The 15104-nt window shown below is 44.5% G+C and overlaps 1 protein-coding gene across 6 annotated transcripts in view; it reads right to left on the reverse strand.

The window, feature by feature from the left end:
- LOC115192542 (nuclear factor 1 C-type-like) overlaps positions 1 to 15104 on the reverse strand; it is a 111192-nt gene that overhangs the window by 61778 nt on the left and 34310 nt on the right. For all 6 annotated transcript variants that reach the window (XM_029751163.1, XM_029751166.1, XM_029751161.1 and 3 more), the window contains exon 2: positions 8095 to 8626. In XM_029751163.1, coding sequence (XP_029607023.1) covers positions 8095 to 8626 — 532 coding nt within the window. The remainder of the gene's footprint in view (positions 1 to 8094; positions 8627 to 15104) is intronic.

The raw sequence follows: 15104 nt of genomic DNA on the forward strand, positions 1-15104 counted from the left end.
GCAGCTGGTCTGGAGCTGAAAAACAGCAATGGGATGGTGTTCGCACCAGCAGTCTATATCAGGGTTTCCCAAACTCTGTCTTTGTCCTAGCAATACACAGCTGATTCAAATATCCAACTCATCATCAAGCTGTGTAGTGCTAGGACAAAACCCCCAATGTTCACCCAGGTGGGACCCAGGACCGAGTTTGGGAAACCCTGGTCTGTACCACCTAGACTAGAGAACACTTTGCAGCCTGCCTGACTGCCAGGCATCAGGGATGGTGAGCTCTTTGTTAGCTGTAATGTTATGAGTAACGTTATGACTGGGGTTTCAGCAGCACAGAGAGGATTTGGTCTCATAATGGTTTGGTGGGGGTGTTAAATAGCACAGAGGCAGGGAATCAGAAAGCACTGTTATAACACAGAGACAGGGAATCAGAAAGCACTGTTATAACACAGAGACAGGGAATCAGAAAGCACTGTTATAACACAGAGACAGGGAATCAGAAAGCACTGTTATAACACAGAGACAGGGAATCAGAAAGCACTGTTATAACACAGAGACAGGGAATCAGAAAGCACTGTTATAACACAGAGACAGGGTATCAGATAGCACTGTTATAACACAGAGACAGGGAATCAGAAAGCACTGTTATAACACAGAGACAGGGAATCAGAAAGCACTGTTATAACACAGAGACAGGGAATCAGAAAGCACTGTTATAACACAGATACAGGGAATCAGAAAGCACTGTTATAACACAGAGACAGGGAATCAGAAAGCACTGTTATAACACAGAGACAGGGAATCAGAAAGCACTGTTATAACACAGAGACAGGGAATCAGAAAGCACTGTTATAACACAGATACAGGGAATCAGAAAGCACTGTTATAACACAGAGACAGGGAATCAGAAAGCACTGTTATAACACAGAGACAGGGAATCAGAAAGCATCAAAGCACTCAGCTTGAAAATGTCAAATATAATCCTCCTATCTCATTAGACTCTCCAAATATTATTGAGCTTGTTGAGTGGAATTTGTTATTGATAACTACAAATAAAACCAATTGTGATAGATATATATACACCTGTTTGGGCCTAAGTTCAAATGAAATTGATCACCAGTCATCGCTAGGCCTACTTTAAATGGCTCAATAATCATTGACCCAAACTTCTGAAGTATAAAGTTGAGAACCTGAAGAGCATTATCTGAAAACAGCATCAGCATTACATTTTTTATGGACGTGTTACTAAATCCAAGTCCTCATTTAAAGATCATGATTTGAGTCCAAATGAACAGATATTGATGTATACCTAAGACCCCTTGCTGTGCTAAAATTATACTTTTATGCAAACACAAACATCTCTTTAGAAAGCCAATGAGTAACAAAAACAGCATATCTCTAATTGAGTCAGTGTTGCGTAGTGCTACTAGTAATCAGACACATTAGTCTCCTTACGCCTCTGACAGTTTGCCTATCTGAGTTCTCTCACATGTCCACTGACACCTCTCCAATGCAGAGAGCCGCTCCAATGCAGAGAGCCGCTCCAATGCAGAGAGCCGCTCCAATGCAGAGAGCCTCTCCAATGCAGAGAGCCGCTCCAATGCAGAGAGCCTCTCCAATGCAGAGAGCCGCTCCAATGCAGAGAGCCGCTCCAATGCAGAGAGCCGCTCCAATGCAGAGAGCCGCTCCAATGCAGAGAGCCGCTCCAATGCAGAGAGCCGCTCCAATGCAGAGAGCCGCTCCAATGCAGAGAGCCGCTGCAATACAGAGAGCCGCTCCAATGCAGAGAGCCGCTCCAATGCAGAGAGCCGCTCCAATGCAGAGAGCCGCTCCAATGCAGAGAGCCGCTCCAATACAGAGAGCCGCTCCAATGCAGAGAGCCGCTCCAATGCAGAGAGCCGCTCCAATGCAGAGAGCCGCTCCAATACAGAGAGCCGCGTCAATACAGAGAGCCTCTCCAATGCAGAGAGCCGCTCCAATACAGAGAGCCTCTCCAATGCAGAGAGCCGCTCCAATGCAGAGAGCCGCTCCAATGCAGAGAGCCGCTCCAATACAGAGAGCCTCTCCAATACAGAGAGCCGCTCCAATGCAGAGAGCCGCTCCAATGCAGAGAGCCTCTCCAATGCAGAGAGCCGCTCCAATGCAGAGAGCCGCTCCAATACAGAGAGCCGCTCCAATGCAGAGAGCCGCTCCAATACAGAGAGCCTCTCCAATACAGAGAGCCGCTCCAATACAGAGAGCCTCTCCAATGCAGAGAGCCGTTCCAATACAGAGAGCCGCTCCAATACAGAGAGCCGCTCCAATGCAGAGAGCCGCTCCAATGCAGAGAGCCTTTCCAATACAGAGAGCCTCTCCAATACAGAGAGCCTTTCCAATACAGAGAGCCTCTCCAATGCAGAGAGCCTCTCCAATACAGAGAGCCGCTCCAATACAGAGCCCAAACTCAGCACAATGCCTGCATTCTGCCAGCACACTCCCAGCCCATCGATCCACTAGATTGATTACCATAGAGCTGCAATGTCTTTGACTTTCACCCGTGACCTCCCTCTCCTTCTCTCTCTGTGTCTGTGCGCGCGTGTGGGTGTCTGTCGTGTGGCTCAGCTGGTAGAGCATGGCGCTGGCAACGCCAGGGCTGTATGCACTCGATACTGTTAGTCGCTCTGGATAAGAGAGTCTGCTAAATGACTCAAATGTAAAAATATTAGTGTGTGTGTGTGTGTGTGTGTGTGTGTGTGTGTGTGTGTGTGTGTGTAAGAGCCACGGTGGTAATAGTGAAGGATAGGGTTGTGAAGGTGACCACAGTGGAATCACAGCCACAAACTCCCCGCTCTACGTCATCCCATATTGACATGTGCAGCCAAGCGTGGAGGGAGGGGGGGGGGGGGGTGAGAGACTCCTGCCAGGATCATGCTCACCCAGGTGTTATTTCTGTCCACTGGGAATGGGAGCCCTAAGGACCACAGGTGGTAGAGAGAGAGTATACATTACTACATTTACAGTAAACAAAAGGCAAACTCATATTTGACCATGTAGACTAATGACTTATTTAACTTTAAACATATGTGTTTGAATATTGGTAATTAACACCACTTCCCAATTGATTCATTCCTATGTTGAACCACGTAGCCTACCAATGAACGTAGCCTGGTTCAAGCCAACATCGATGTTGCTTCAATTAAATGTAAAGGCTATTTACACTTCTTTTCTTTCCATATCAGTCGTACTATTGCACCTTCAAACTACTGGCAGTGATCTTTGATAATAACCAGAGGGGAAAGGCATGCAAAACATGGAGGTAGCTCACAGTACCATTTTTAGCCGTCCAAGGTGATATAATTAGCTCAAGTGTCTATGACAATCTGTTTCATTGGCTGTTAAATAACTCCAGGTGCGAGAGCAGAACACCTCCCCCTGTCGGAGGAAAACAACACTGCTAAACTTGACCCTTCGGACGCCCGCTCCTCCTCCCATCCCCTCTAAATTTCCGTTGCCAGAGCCGCGGAGCACATTCCTCTGTGGCTGTGTTGACTGAACATGCGTGTCTGTGACTGAGCCTGAGAGAGCAGGATCTCTCTGAGTCTGAGCCTCTGCAGCAGCAGGAAGCGGCCGCCACAGTGCAGGGTGCAGATTTACAGTATGCTGCTCAACGGTCACAGAGACGACTGTACAGCGTGGTAGTTTAGTGTGTGTGTGACATAACAGCATAATGTTACAGTGCACACACACAATGTGTTTTTTGTGCAGTGTCGTGGCCGCAGATGGAGGAGTCTGGAGATGGGAAGGGTTCACGGGCAGCTCGAGGCAGAGAGGCTGAGCTCGGCTTCTCAGTAAGTGCTCACTTAGAACTTTGGCACTGTCTCCTCACAAGAGTGTTTTGTGAAATTGGTCAAACCACCGTACCATCTATTGTGACAATTTTTATGCTATATTGAGTTTAATAAAAAGTCTTCAAACACAAGAAAAATTCTGAATGACAGAAGACAAGTAGAACCTGTTAAAAGAGTTGGCACAGTTACATTGGGTCATCATTTTTTATTCTGCAATAAAAACTATTAACACAAATATGAGTAATAAGCCAAACAGGGGAGATTGTGTAAACACATTATTGCTGCAAATGAAACCCTGATTAACATAGAGGCAGAAAACAACAAGCTTTAACCCAGCATCATCCTTGGGGATCCAATACATGCGGGAGTACTGCACTCTGCTCAATTAGTAAAGATACCAAAACACAGGCCAGCAAATGAGCAGGGACCAACACAGCCCAGCTGGTGTTGCTGTTTGATGGCTTAACACTGCTAACACTGCTCTCCCTGTCCAACCCAGAGATGAGATCAGGGAGGGAGGGAGGGAGGGAGGAGGTGGAGAGAGAGCTCTGATGAAGGAAGCAGAGCACAACATATCATTGGAACTGAAAGAGGGGTCTGTGCCTTTAAGAACAAATGCTGACTGGTTGCCTCTCTGGCCTCCCTCTCTCCCCCCTCCTTCCTTTCCTTTCCCTCTCTCAGCACTAGCCTCCTCCCTCCCTCCCACCCTCCCTCTTTCTTTGGTCTGAGTGAAAGTGAAAAGCTGCAGCTCCTTATCAGAGTGTTTACAGCCAGGGGGTTTGTAGGCTATTAGGCAGGTCAGGTGACAGGGAGGCTGTGCTGCACCATGACCCAGACATCTCAGGGTGAAGGTTGCCTCGGGGGGGGGGGGGGGGGGGGGGGGGGGTAAAAGAGTTTACTGGTGGGAGGGGCCAGAGCCAGCCAGGACAGAGGTAGATCAGTGGCAGACACACAGCCCAGCTAGTTTATTTGGTTCCATGGAAGTTGGAAGTTGTGGGAACGTATGTTTTTGGTTCCATATAGGTTGAACGAAGCCATATGTTTCCTGAATTGTAAAACTGAAGTGAACATTTCGCCTGTTCTGGGAACATTTATTTTTAGGTTGCAGGGAGGTTCTGAGAACATTTTACTCTGGTTTCTTTAAAGTTTCTTGGGAGGTTTTATTAACGCTCTGAGAACGGAAATTATAGGTCTTGGAATAACTTCCTTAAAACTTTCACTGAATGTTTCATTAAGACTTTTAATAACACCGCCAGCTCAGTTTTTATTTTCGTTTTTGTTTTTGTTTTTTACTCTAAACACAGATAGGACACATGGAAATTCATTTCCTCAGGCATTAATCATGCAAAAATATTTATTTTTGATTGTGACATGGCATCAGTGAGATTTGAACATATAATATTTTGCACTCTATCGATGGAATTAGTCCAATGCATCACCAGGATGAAGCTAGCATGACATGTTTTTTGCGCATACAAAGCTGTTCATTTTAGTCTATTCAAACAGACCCCATTTCAAAGGAAACAAGCACTCCTTAAGATCAGGTGTGGCCAATTAGTGGGTGCGGCCAACACACGTGAACAAATGCAACAAGATAAAGGATAGAGCGAGTTTTGTTGATGCTGAGAACGGAATGAATATGTTTTTAAATAACATTCTTAGAACATTCTCTTAACGTTACTAAAGTTTTTCTGGAAAGTTTTCTTAACATTCTCAGAACAATTTGAGAACATTACTTTAAATAGAACCATGAGGAAACCTGTAGGAAACCAGTTGACGAACGTTCCTAGTACATTACGAAAGTTGAAATGAAATGTAACCACGTTTTAACTTTTAAGCAACGTTCTGTTAAGGTAATGAAATAAAGTTTCATTGAAATAAAGTTTTTTTGTCAACTTCCGTAAATGTGCTGAGAATGTTCCAAAGCCAAGCAACTATCCTGCACCATTCCCAGAAAGTTGTGTTTGCAAACTAACCATAGGTTAACCACGCTCTCACCAAGCTCTAAGAAGCTCTGGTCTCATAACATTATGTGCTAGCTGGGAGCTCACAGCTGAGGACAGAAATAATTTCCAGCACTAGCTCAGCTATCAGGCTTCCATCTCTTCTTCCTCTCTCTGCCATCTTCCTTTTTCCGTTCACCTCAGGAACAGACATATTTATTCGATCTAAACAAATACAGCAGATTTTTTACCTTTATTTAACTAGGCAAGTCAGTTAAGAACAAATGTTTATTTACAATGATAGCCTACCGGGAAACAGTGAGTTAACTGCCTTGTTCTGGGGCAGATTGACCAGCACAGAAAGGGGCAGGGGCAGATTGACCTGAGACTGACTAGCACAGAAAGGATTTCAGCTATCATATTCAGAGTCAAACGTGGACAAAATCCTAAATAAAACATGTTAATAATTAAGAAGAAAATAAACTAAGCTAACAAGCTTGAAAAGTCTTATTATATTATTATTATTATTCAGCTAAGAATATATAGCAAAATTAAAGCAATTACTGATAATGTAACACAACACACACATAGACAAAAAAATCACACCAGGACAGTGTGCATAGCAGGGAACCCCCACAGGGTGGGCTCGGGTGTATGGGGGAGTTCTGTACTGTACAGTACTGTATGTATATTGCAGGATGATATTGCTGGTGACATGATAGAAGGTGATGAATGAGAGCGTCCGTAGCTGCAGAGGGATGGTAGAGACGCCGGTGTGTGAATCTGAGCTGTGTGATCGCCGTCTGACAGGCTGTGTGGAGACACACACATATACACACACACACACACCCATCACCCCCTCAGGCTCACTCTCGATCATCTTGACACACTGACCGCTCAGATGCCCACATAAACACACACTCCACTGCTCCCCCCCCCACACACACACACACACACACCACACACACACACACACACACACACACACACACACACACACACACACACACACACACACACACACACAAGCAGGCCATAGAGAAGACCCTGTCTGTCTGCTCTGCTCACACACAGAGTGGCTGAGGAGGGTCTTCTGCAGTGCTGGTTCCCTGCATTCAGTATATCGTACAGCAAAATGATTATTTTACCTGCATATGGAGCCAATTGCTTCCCATAACATTTCAAAACTGTTTGCACTGTTTGCATTCAAAACTGTTTGCAGGCTGACAGTAGCAGATGATTTCTTTTTTATGATCATAATTTTATTTGATGACAGGCTTTGCTCCTGCCTGCCACTAAAGAGGTCTAATAGAACAGCCTATTTGCTTAATAGTGGGCGCACAGGCTCATTGTGTGTCTATCCTACTGGTTACCTGGCAGGCTGGTTGAGACCTATGGCAGGGGCCAGGGAAGGGCTGTCTCCTCTGATGGGACAGCTCCTCCTTGGCCTCTGCCATGGGTCCCAACCAGCCTGCCAGGTCACCCCACTCTGAGCCAAGTAGCAGAGAGGATGCAGAGAGTGGCCCTGGCTGATGGCTCCTGGCTGCTGGCTCTAGCCCTGAGAGGCACCCTGCCTGCCTGTCTGTGCATCAACTGGTGCCCAGCTTTCCCCTCTAACTACCAGGCTACACCCTTTTATTAAACACTGTACATTTTAACACATCTCTGAGGCTGGCGTTCGAAATCCATGCTCATTTAAAATGATTTACACTGTCAGGACTTGGCTCCAGTTAATTTCTCTCTTTCTACTTTCTTCTCTCTCTCTCTCTCTCTCTCTCTCTCTCTCTCTCTCTCTCTCTCTCGCTTGCTCTCTCTCTCTCTCTCTCGCTAACTATCTGTCTCTCTCTCTCTCTCTCTCGCTTGCTCTCTCTCTCTCTCTCTCTCTCTCGCTAACTATCTGTCTCTCTCGCTCTCTCGGGGCGGCAGGTAGCTTAGTGGTTAAGATCGCTGGGCCAGTAATTGAAATGTTTCTGGTTCAAATCCCTGAGCTGGCAAGGTGCTAAAATGTGCTGTTCTGCCCTTGAGCAAGGCAGTTAACCCCCATTCAGACAATCCCTCGCACCTCTCTGAGTCAGAGGGGCTCGGTTGAATGCACAAGACACTATTCAGTTGAATGCATTCAGTTGTACAACCGACTAGGTATCCCCTCGCTCTCTCAAGACCAACTTCTACAGCGCTGTGTGACTCAGTAAAGTGGTTGTTCAAAAGATCCTCCTCTGAGTCAACAGTTTTTCACTACGCCACAGCATCTATGTAGACTTCCTCCACTGACATGACACTGATGCACAAGGAACCTTTGATAAAACACTAGCGAGAATGTGAGTGCAGTGCAGTACCTCTCTCCTGTACGAAGTAGGCCAGGTAGAGGTCCAGCTCCTTGACCGAGACGCTGATGTGGTGTGGCTGGACACAGAGGATGGGGTTGTTGCACGGCCCCGCCTTGACCAGGCGCTCTCCGTCCGTGCTCTCCAGCGGGATGCCTTTGAACAGGATGACCATGACCAGGTCCAGCCTCCATACCTTGTCGGCCTGACGCAGGCAGTCGATCCTCCTCATCTTGCCCTTCTGGTCTGGGTTAGAGAGGACGCAGCAGGGGGGCTTCTTCCCCGTGATGGACAGCACAAAGTCCTCGCGGCACTCAGGCCGGATGTCCTTGCGCAGTTTGGCCAGCAGACGCGACGCCCACTTCTGCTTGACCTCGGGCTTCTCTCCCAGCAGCTCGTCCTTCACTGCCCGCTCTTCGTCCTTAGTCATCCTCTTCTCGTGCTTCTTGAAGTACTTGCGTTTGCGCGCCTGCAGGTTGAACCAGGTGTAGGCGAAGGCACGCACATGCGGCAGAAGGGCCTCGATGAACGGATGAAACTCATCCTGGATAAGTGGACAAGAAGAAAGGGGTAAGTACTACTTTCTACATAAATGTACCAGAAGCGACCATGCTGTATGAACCGCAACCTATAACAGTGTATACAGTACATGTGTATGGAACCAATTACTGTAAATAAAGAAAAGTTCAGCCATAGTGGTTCTTTGTCTCCATGCTCAGTGGAACACCACCAACAACAGTAATCATTTATTCAATTATGTTTTGTTGATTATTTGCCTTCTTTTGGTCAGATTTTCAACAAACAAAATATACATCTGCATGCCTTTGGGGCACCTCACAAGCCACAGTTGCTTTGCTGTTTAGCCCACAACGATTGAGCAATGTTCGCTTGGTATCTCTAATTACTTCCATATTTTCACTGAGCAAAAATCCCATATACACCATCCTGCCCTATAAAAGGAATTCAGAGATAATTTGAACATATAACACACAAAAGATATAGTCTAAAATATAGGCACGGTGCCTACGTGCATCTGTTTGCGTGTCTGCAGGTTTAGCCAAACAATGGATAGACTAAGGTTTGTTTATGGGCACATCATAGGCTATAAATGCATGCATATGTATGTATGTGTTTGTTCTTGCTCATGAAGGCCCATTAATTGACTGATTGTGTGCAAAGTGGTCATCCATCCAAATGTAATAAAATGTCATTTGCACATACAAGCAGAGTTAAAGATTTATTGCGAGTACAGTGCTCAAATCTGTACAACCCACTTCTCATGCTGCCCTTTAGGTTTTGTGTATTTGCCCTGGTGTCCATGAGGTTTAACCCTTTGTGGAATACCGGTGTCACAATATCAACTCTCCAGTGATCATCATCTCTTTCAATTAACTGTAACATTCCAAAATAGAACATTGTAGGATCTCCTTCCTCAAAGGGTTAACGTGTTGGTTAATGGTGTCTCTATGGGCTTCTTGGTGTCCACACAGAGAGGTTGGAGTGGAGTGGAGTGTGAAGGTGCTTCAGAGAGCCCATACAGGCCCTAGGAGCCGGCCCAGGGAGCGTAATTGGACATGACTGTGTTACACTGCAGATCTCATGCAGTAAACAGTCTGCAGTACTGCTCTCAGCAGCACAACATTTTAAATGCTACCAGCTTTCTCAACCATGGCATCCTGCTCTGAGCAGACAACATCGGTTTCAGATATATCTATTTTTTTTTAAGCATTCCTCCCATACCAACATTACATCTGATCCTGGGATGGCTAGTGTATTATTTTACTACTGTTTGCATTAAATATAAGATGCATCATGTCCTTGAGGGCATTCTGTATAATAAGGTTAATGCTTTTTGAAGTTTATTCGTAATAAAGCATCTGTGGTGGCAGAGACAGCATCCTTTATTTCACGTTTATTTAGTCTGGCTTCACTGTGTTCCTATTCAGCACAGTTATAAAATAAATATATTCAAAGCAGCGACTCCACTGAGAAGAGGAAACCAGTTTTATACATCCTATTTTAAACAGTAACAGCAGGACAAATTGTGTTTTCATGTCCGCTTCACTTATGTCAACTTTATATCTAAACAGGGTTCAAAGAAAACAGTCAGCTGTAATTTCGGGGTTCAGAGTCCTTTGTGTTGGCCTGCTGAATGCACAGCGCACATACACAAGTATGTACAATCAGGGCCGGAAGAGGGATCATGGAGAAGAGATAGAGTTACTGTGTAAATGTTCCAAAGCTAACAAGTAGAGCAGAGAGAAACTCTCGTGATAGAAACCAGAGGCCTGGAAACCAGACAGACAATCTGGGGCTTTATGAATTTCCAAAAAGAGAAGGCAATTCAACACTGCCACGGGTACAACAAACTCACAGTATGTCTATTTAACGGTTACATAACGTTTGGTTTTTGTAGAGAACGTTTACAGCAGAGCTGCAGCTCTCCAGTCAAGATGAAGAGAGGTTAGCTTCCATTTCAGGCATTCATAATCATATGTGTTTTAGCCAAATGATAACACCACAAAACGTTTAGGGGGGGAAAGACTCAAGATATTGTAACAATTTGAGTACAAGGCCAAGTCCATTTTCAATGTGTGGTATACTTCTCAATTGGGTGCCTATTTTGCCTATTTGTGTCTAGCCCACACAGACAAGACTCCTGACCATGGATGTTCCCCTGCCTGGCCCATGGATAGAGTTCCTCTCATTAAACACATTGAGCTGGAATATGAACACTAACCACCCCTGCAGCAAAAGTAAACACTAATATACTTTCATTGAGGTTAGTTCCTATTTTTGAAATATTTCCATGACATTTAGAGTGAACTCCAAACGTGCATTTCTGGACTTTAGGGCATGTCCCTCTTTTCCACTTATCCCTGCCTCCCTTTTATGAGGTCCTTATGTTTTCATAGCTCCCTCCATCCACATACCCCCTAGCTACAGCATCCATCTGTGCAAACTACACTTTTACAGGCCCCTAATGGTAGCCTCTAGCCACACAAACCTGTCCTTCTTTCACCTGTACCCTACCGTCTCTCTGTCCCAACACCACAGCAATACAGGACGGTTTCTTAACTGTAAAGGTGAATAAAGGTCTGAGACCATCATTTAAAAGTACCCATTAACCTAGTGGTGAAACTAGTGTTGCCTTATCGAACGTTAAGGTTGTGAACGTTATTTATGATAAGGGTTACTTACATGGAGAAAATCGGACCTCCCTGAAATTTAAATGGATGGCCCTCCCCCTAAACCATCCCTGAACGCTTGAAAAAAAATAAGAGTGACCCTCACCTATGCCCAAAATAACAACTAAAACAAAGTGGATAGCAGAGAACATGTCTATACCGTTTACCATCACTTCTTGGACAGACCAGAGCCTTAGATATGCCGTTTTAAAAACAGTCTTTCGTCCTGTACGCATTACATGGCAACACAGGAATTTTGATAGTGTACAGGGCTGCGGGCCAGAAGGTTGTGGGTTCGCAGACCACTGTGGACAAGAGTAAGGGTGGAAAGATATCCTTTATAGTAAAAGCATTGCATTAGCCTATCATCGTATTTCATGCAATTCTGTGTCATTTGACATATTAGCAGAATCTTTTTTTAATACCACACAAATGACAGAAATGACATGCTAAGAATGGACAGAGAGATAGGTCCATGTGTTCATCTCATCATATTTCTGCAATGCCAAATCAGTGTGACATGTTTGCATCGATACTCTCCTTGTTTGCAAATAATTACATCTGAGATGTCATAAGGAATCTGAGCATGTTACTTTCAAAGGTTAGGCCTACCTTTCCACCCCAGACAGATTAAGCCTACTGATGCAGAAGAGTTTAAGCTTTAACTGCTGGCTACTCTTCTTCCGTGGCTTAACCCAGCTAGTGTAGGTAACAAGTGTTTCCCTAAATGCTGTCTGGGTTTAAACATTTTCTACACAGAAAGTGAATAGCTCAATTCCTAGTGACAGAATTAGATTACTTCCAAAGCAAAGTCAATTTTGTCTCCTCAGCTATAGAAGGTTGTAGCTCAGCCGCTGAACGTCAAAGAAACGAAAACAATGACGTCCCCTTATGCACCAGAGTCACATCTTTCCCGGGTATTTTACAGCTTGTTTCTAGCATACAGCATCGCAGACCTAAGCGCTGTTATAGATAACTTTATATAACCAATCCTTATATTCTTCTAAATCTTAAACTAACAATGGGTAGGCCTGTGCTTTTTGCCGTTTTCTGTAATTAAATGTAAGCCTATGGCATGCAAACCTTCTCATACGCTCTCAATTCCAGCCTTCACTGACACAGAGGTAGGTTATTTAAAGAGTGCATGGTGGGTGGAGGAATTGACAGACAAATCAATGGGTATAGCAGCCTATAGCCTAATTTTGTCTGTAAAACAGGTAGGCCTACCTCTTATTTCTTAAATAGGAAGACATATGCTCTAACACAAAGCCCTCCTGTTGTTAGTAAAGTCTAATTAAAAATGAGTACGGTGAAAATCAATTATGCCTACTCGAATTTGCCTTCTTTCAGCACCATGAGCTGTCCATTTCCGATTGATTGTGCCGCGGCTGCTGCTTCAAGTTTCAGCACCACAATGTAAGTTATTCGAAACTGGCTTATTGTGAGGTCAATAACTCTGATAAATACATAATGGGCAAGAAATATATTGTTTTTAATAAAATCTATTATAGTAGTAGCAAACTATCAAAGTTGACCTCCGGTCCTCCTCATCTTTGCGCTCTCCTTCTCAAACTGAACTGAACATAGGCTATAACAGGGATCATCAACTAGATTCAGTCGTGGGCCGATTTAATCTTGAGCGGATGGTCGGGGGTCAAATTCGGACTTGGGCCGCCAGTTGGGGAACCCTGGGGCTATAGGCTAGTCCGCGCGCAAGATAATGCATTTTTGGACTAGGCCTATCCCCAAAAAATAGGCACACTTAATATTGCGTGCCCAGCGTTGAATCAGAGATCATGGGCGGCATCGGGCACACATCGATATATAGCCTAATAAGCATCTAATTCTACCACACTGAGAAATATAGACATTTTATCAATTACAAATTACATGACCCTCCCCTGGACTAGATTTAAAAAATACTAAACCCTCCCCTTCACTGAAAAAGCATGACCCTCCCCCATTTTCCTCCAGTTAACCATTCTATAAATGTTGATCCATCCATAACTACAGAATTAAAGACGAGAATGAAAAAGCTGTGCAGGGTAAAGGAGTTAAGGGAAGGAGTTGAGAAGCGGACCCTCTCTCTCCTTTCCATATTAGGCAGGGACCCGCTCCAATGGAATGCTCTGGTTTTTCTACAATCAAAATCAAAAGGTTGCCTTGACTTCAGATTTGTTTACACTCTGATGATGAGAATGTTATTGATAAACAGAGGTGATGAATGAGTTCCCATATGGCAGACCGACTGCAGATCTTTGATCAGAGCCTGGGTCTGAAGGCAGCTCAGCTTAGAACAGAGGCCTGTTGAGATATCTGTCCTGTGCACCTATCAGTTTAGCCATTCAATAGTATATACTGGTGGCTACTGACTGGAGTCAGAGTAGCCAGAAATAACCTGAGTCCAGAGCCCTGCTCACAGAGGAAAGACATGACCATCACAGCTGTGTTTGAGCAGTAATTGAATCATTTTGTTTTTGCAGAGCCCAGGGAGATGTGTTTTTATTCCTGCTCGTTGCTCGGATACCATTTTTATTATGTCTTAAACAGAGAATGTAATTTCTTTGCAAATCCTTTTCCGAGGAGACAGGAATCGGAGCGGGGGTTGGTCTTTCTAGCGAATGAGAGAATGCTGGAGTTGTGGTCAGATGCACGATGTTGCCATGGTCACACTTTGTGCCAAGCACGTGTCACAACCCAAGCAAAGAAGGAGGGGGGAAAGTATTCTTACAGTTGATGAAATAACACATCTAAGCTGTGGAACTTTCAAATTACTTCTACAGAATCTACCACCTTTGTCATCAGGAAAGTTGGAATAGCCTTACCCTATTTTGTATTGTGAATATTGTAGGTACGGTATTATTTATTATTTTATTTTATATATTTCACCTTTATTTAATCAAGTAGGCTAGTTGAGAACAAGTTCTCATTTGCAACTGCGACCTGGCCAAGATAAAGCAAAGCAGTGCGACATATACAACAACACAGAGTTACACGTGGCATAAACAACACATACAGTCAATAATACAGTAGAACAAAAGAAAACAAAAAAAGTCTATATACAGTGAGTGCAAATGAGGTAAGTTAAGGCAATAAATAGGCCATGGTGGCGAAGTAATTACAATATAGCAATTAAAACACTGGAATGGTAGATGTGCAGAAGATGAATGTGCAAATAGTGATACTGGGGTGCAAAGGAGCAAGATAAATAAATAAATACAGTATGGGGATGAGGTAGGTAGATAGATGGGCTGTTTACAGATGGGCTATGTACAGGTGCAGTGATCTGTGAACTGCTCTGACAGCTGGTGCTTAAAGCTAGTGAGCGAGATATGAGTCTCCAGCTTCAGTGATTTTTGCAGTTCGTTCCAGTCATTGGCAGCAGAGAACTGGAAGGAAAGACGACCAAAGGAGGAATTGGCTTTGGGGGTGACCAGTGAGATATACCTGCTGGAGCGCGTGCTACAAGTGGGTACTGCTATGGTGACCAGTGAGCTGAGATAAGGCGGGGCTTTACCTAGCAGAGACTTGTAGATAACCTGTAGCCAGTGGGTTTGTCGATGAGTATGAAGCGAGGGCCAACCAACGAGAACGTACAGGTCGCAATGGTGGGTAGTGTATGGGGCTTTGGTGACAAAATGGATGGCACTGTGATAGACTGCATCCAGTTTGTTGAGTAGAGTGTTGGAGGCTATTTTGTAGATGACATCACCGAAGTCGAGGATCGGTAGGATGGTCAGTTTTACGAGGGTGTGTTTGGCAGCATGAGTGAAGGATGCTTTGTTGCAATATAGGAAGCCGATTCTAGATTTAATTTTGGATTGGAGATGCTTA

This window comes from Salmo trutta, chromosome 4 (assembly GCF_901001165.1).
Source record: "Salmo trutta chromosome 4, fSalTru1.1, whole genome shotgun sequence".
Taxonomy (NCBI): Eukaryota; Metazoa; Chordata; class Actinopteri; order Salmoniformes; family Salmonidae; genus Salmo; species Salmo trutta.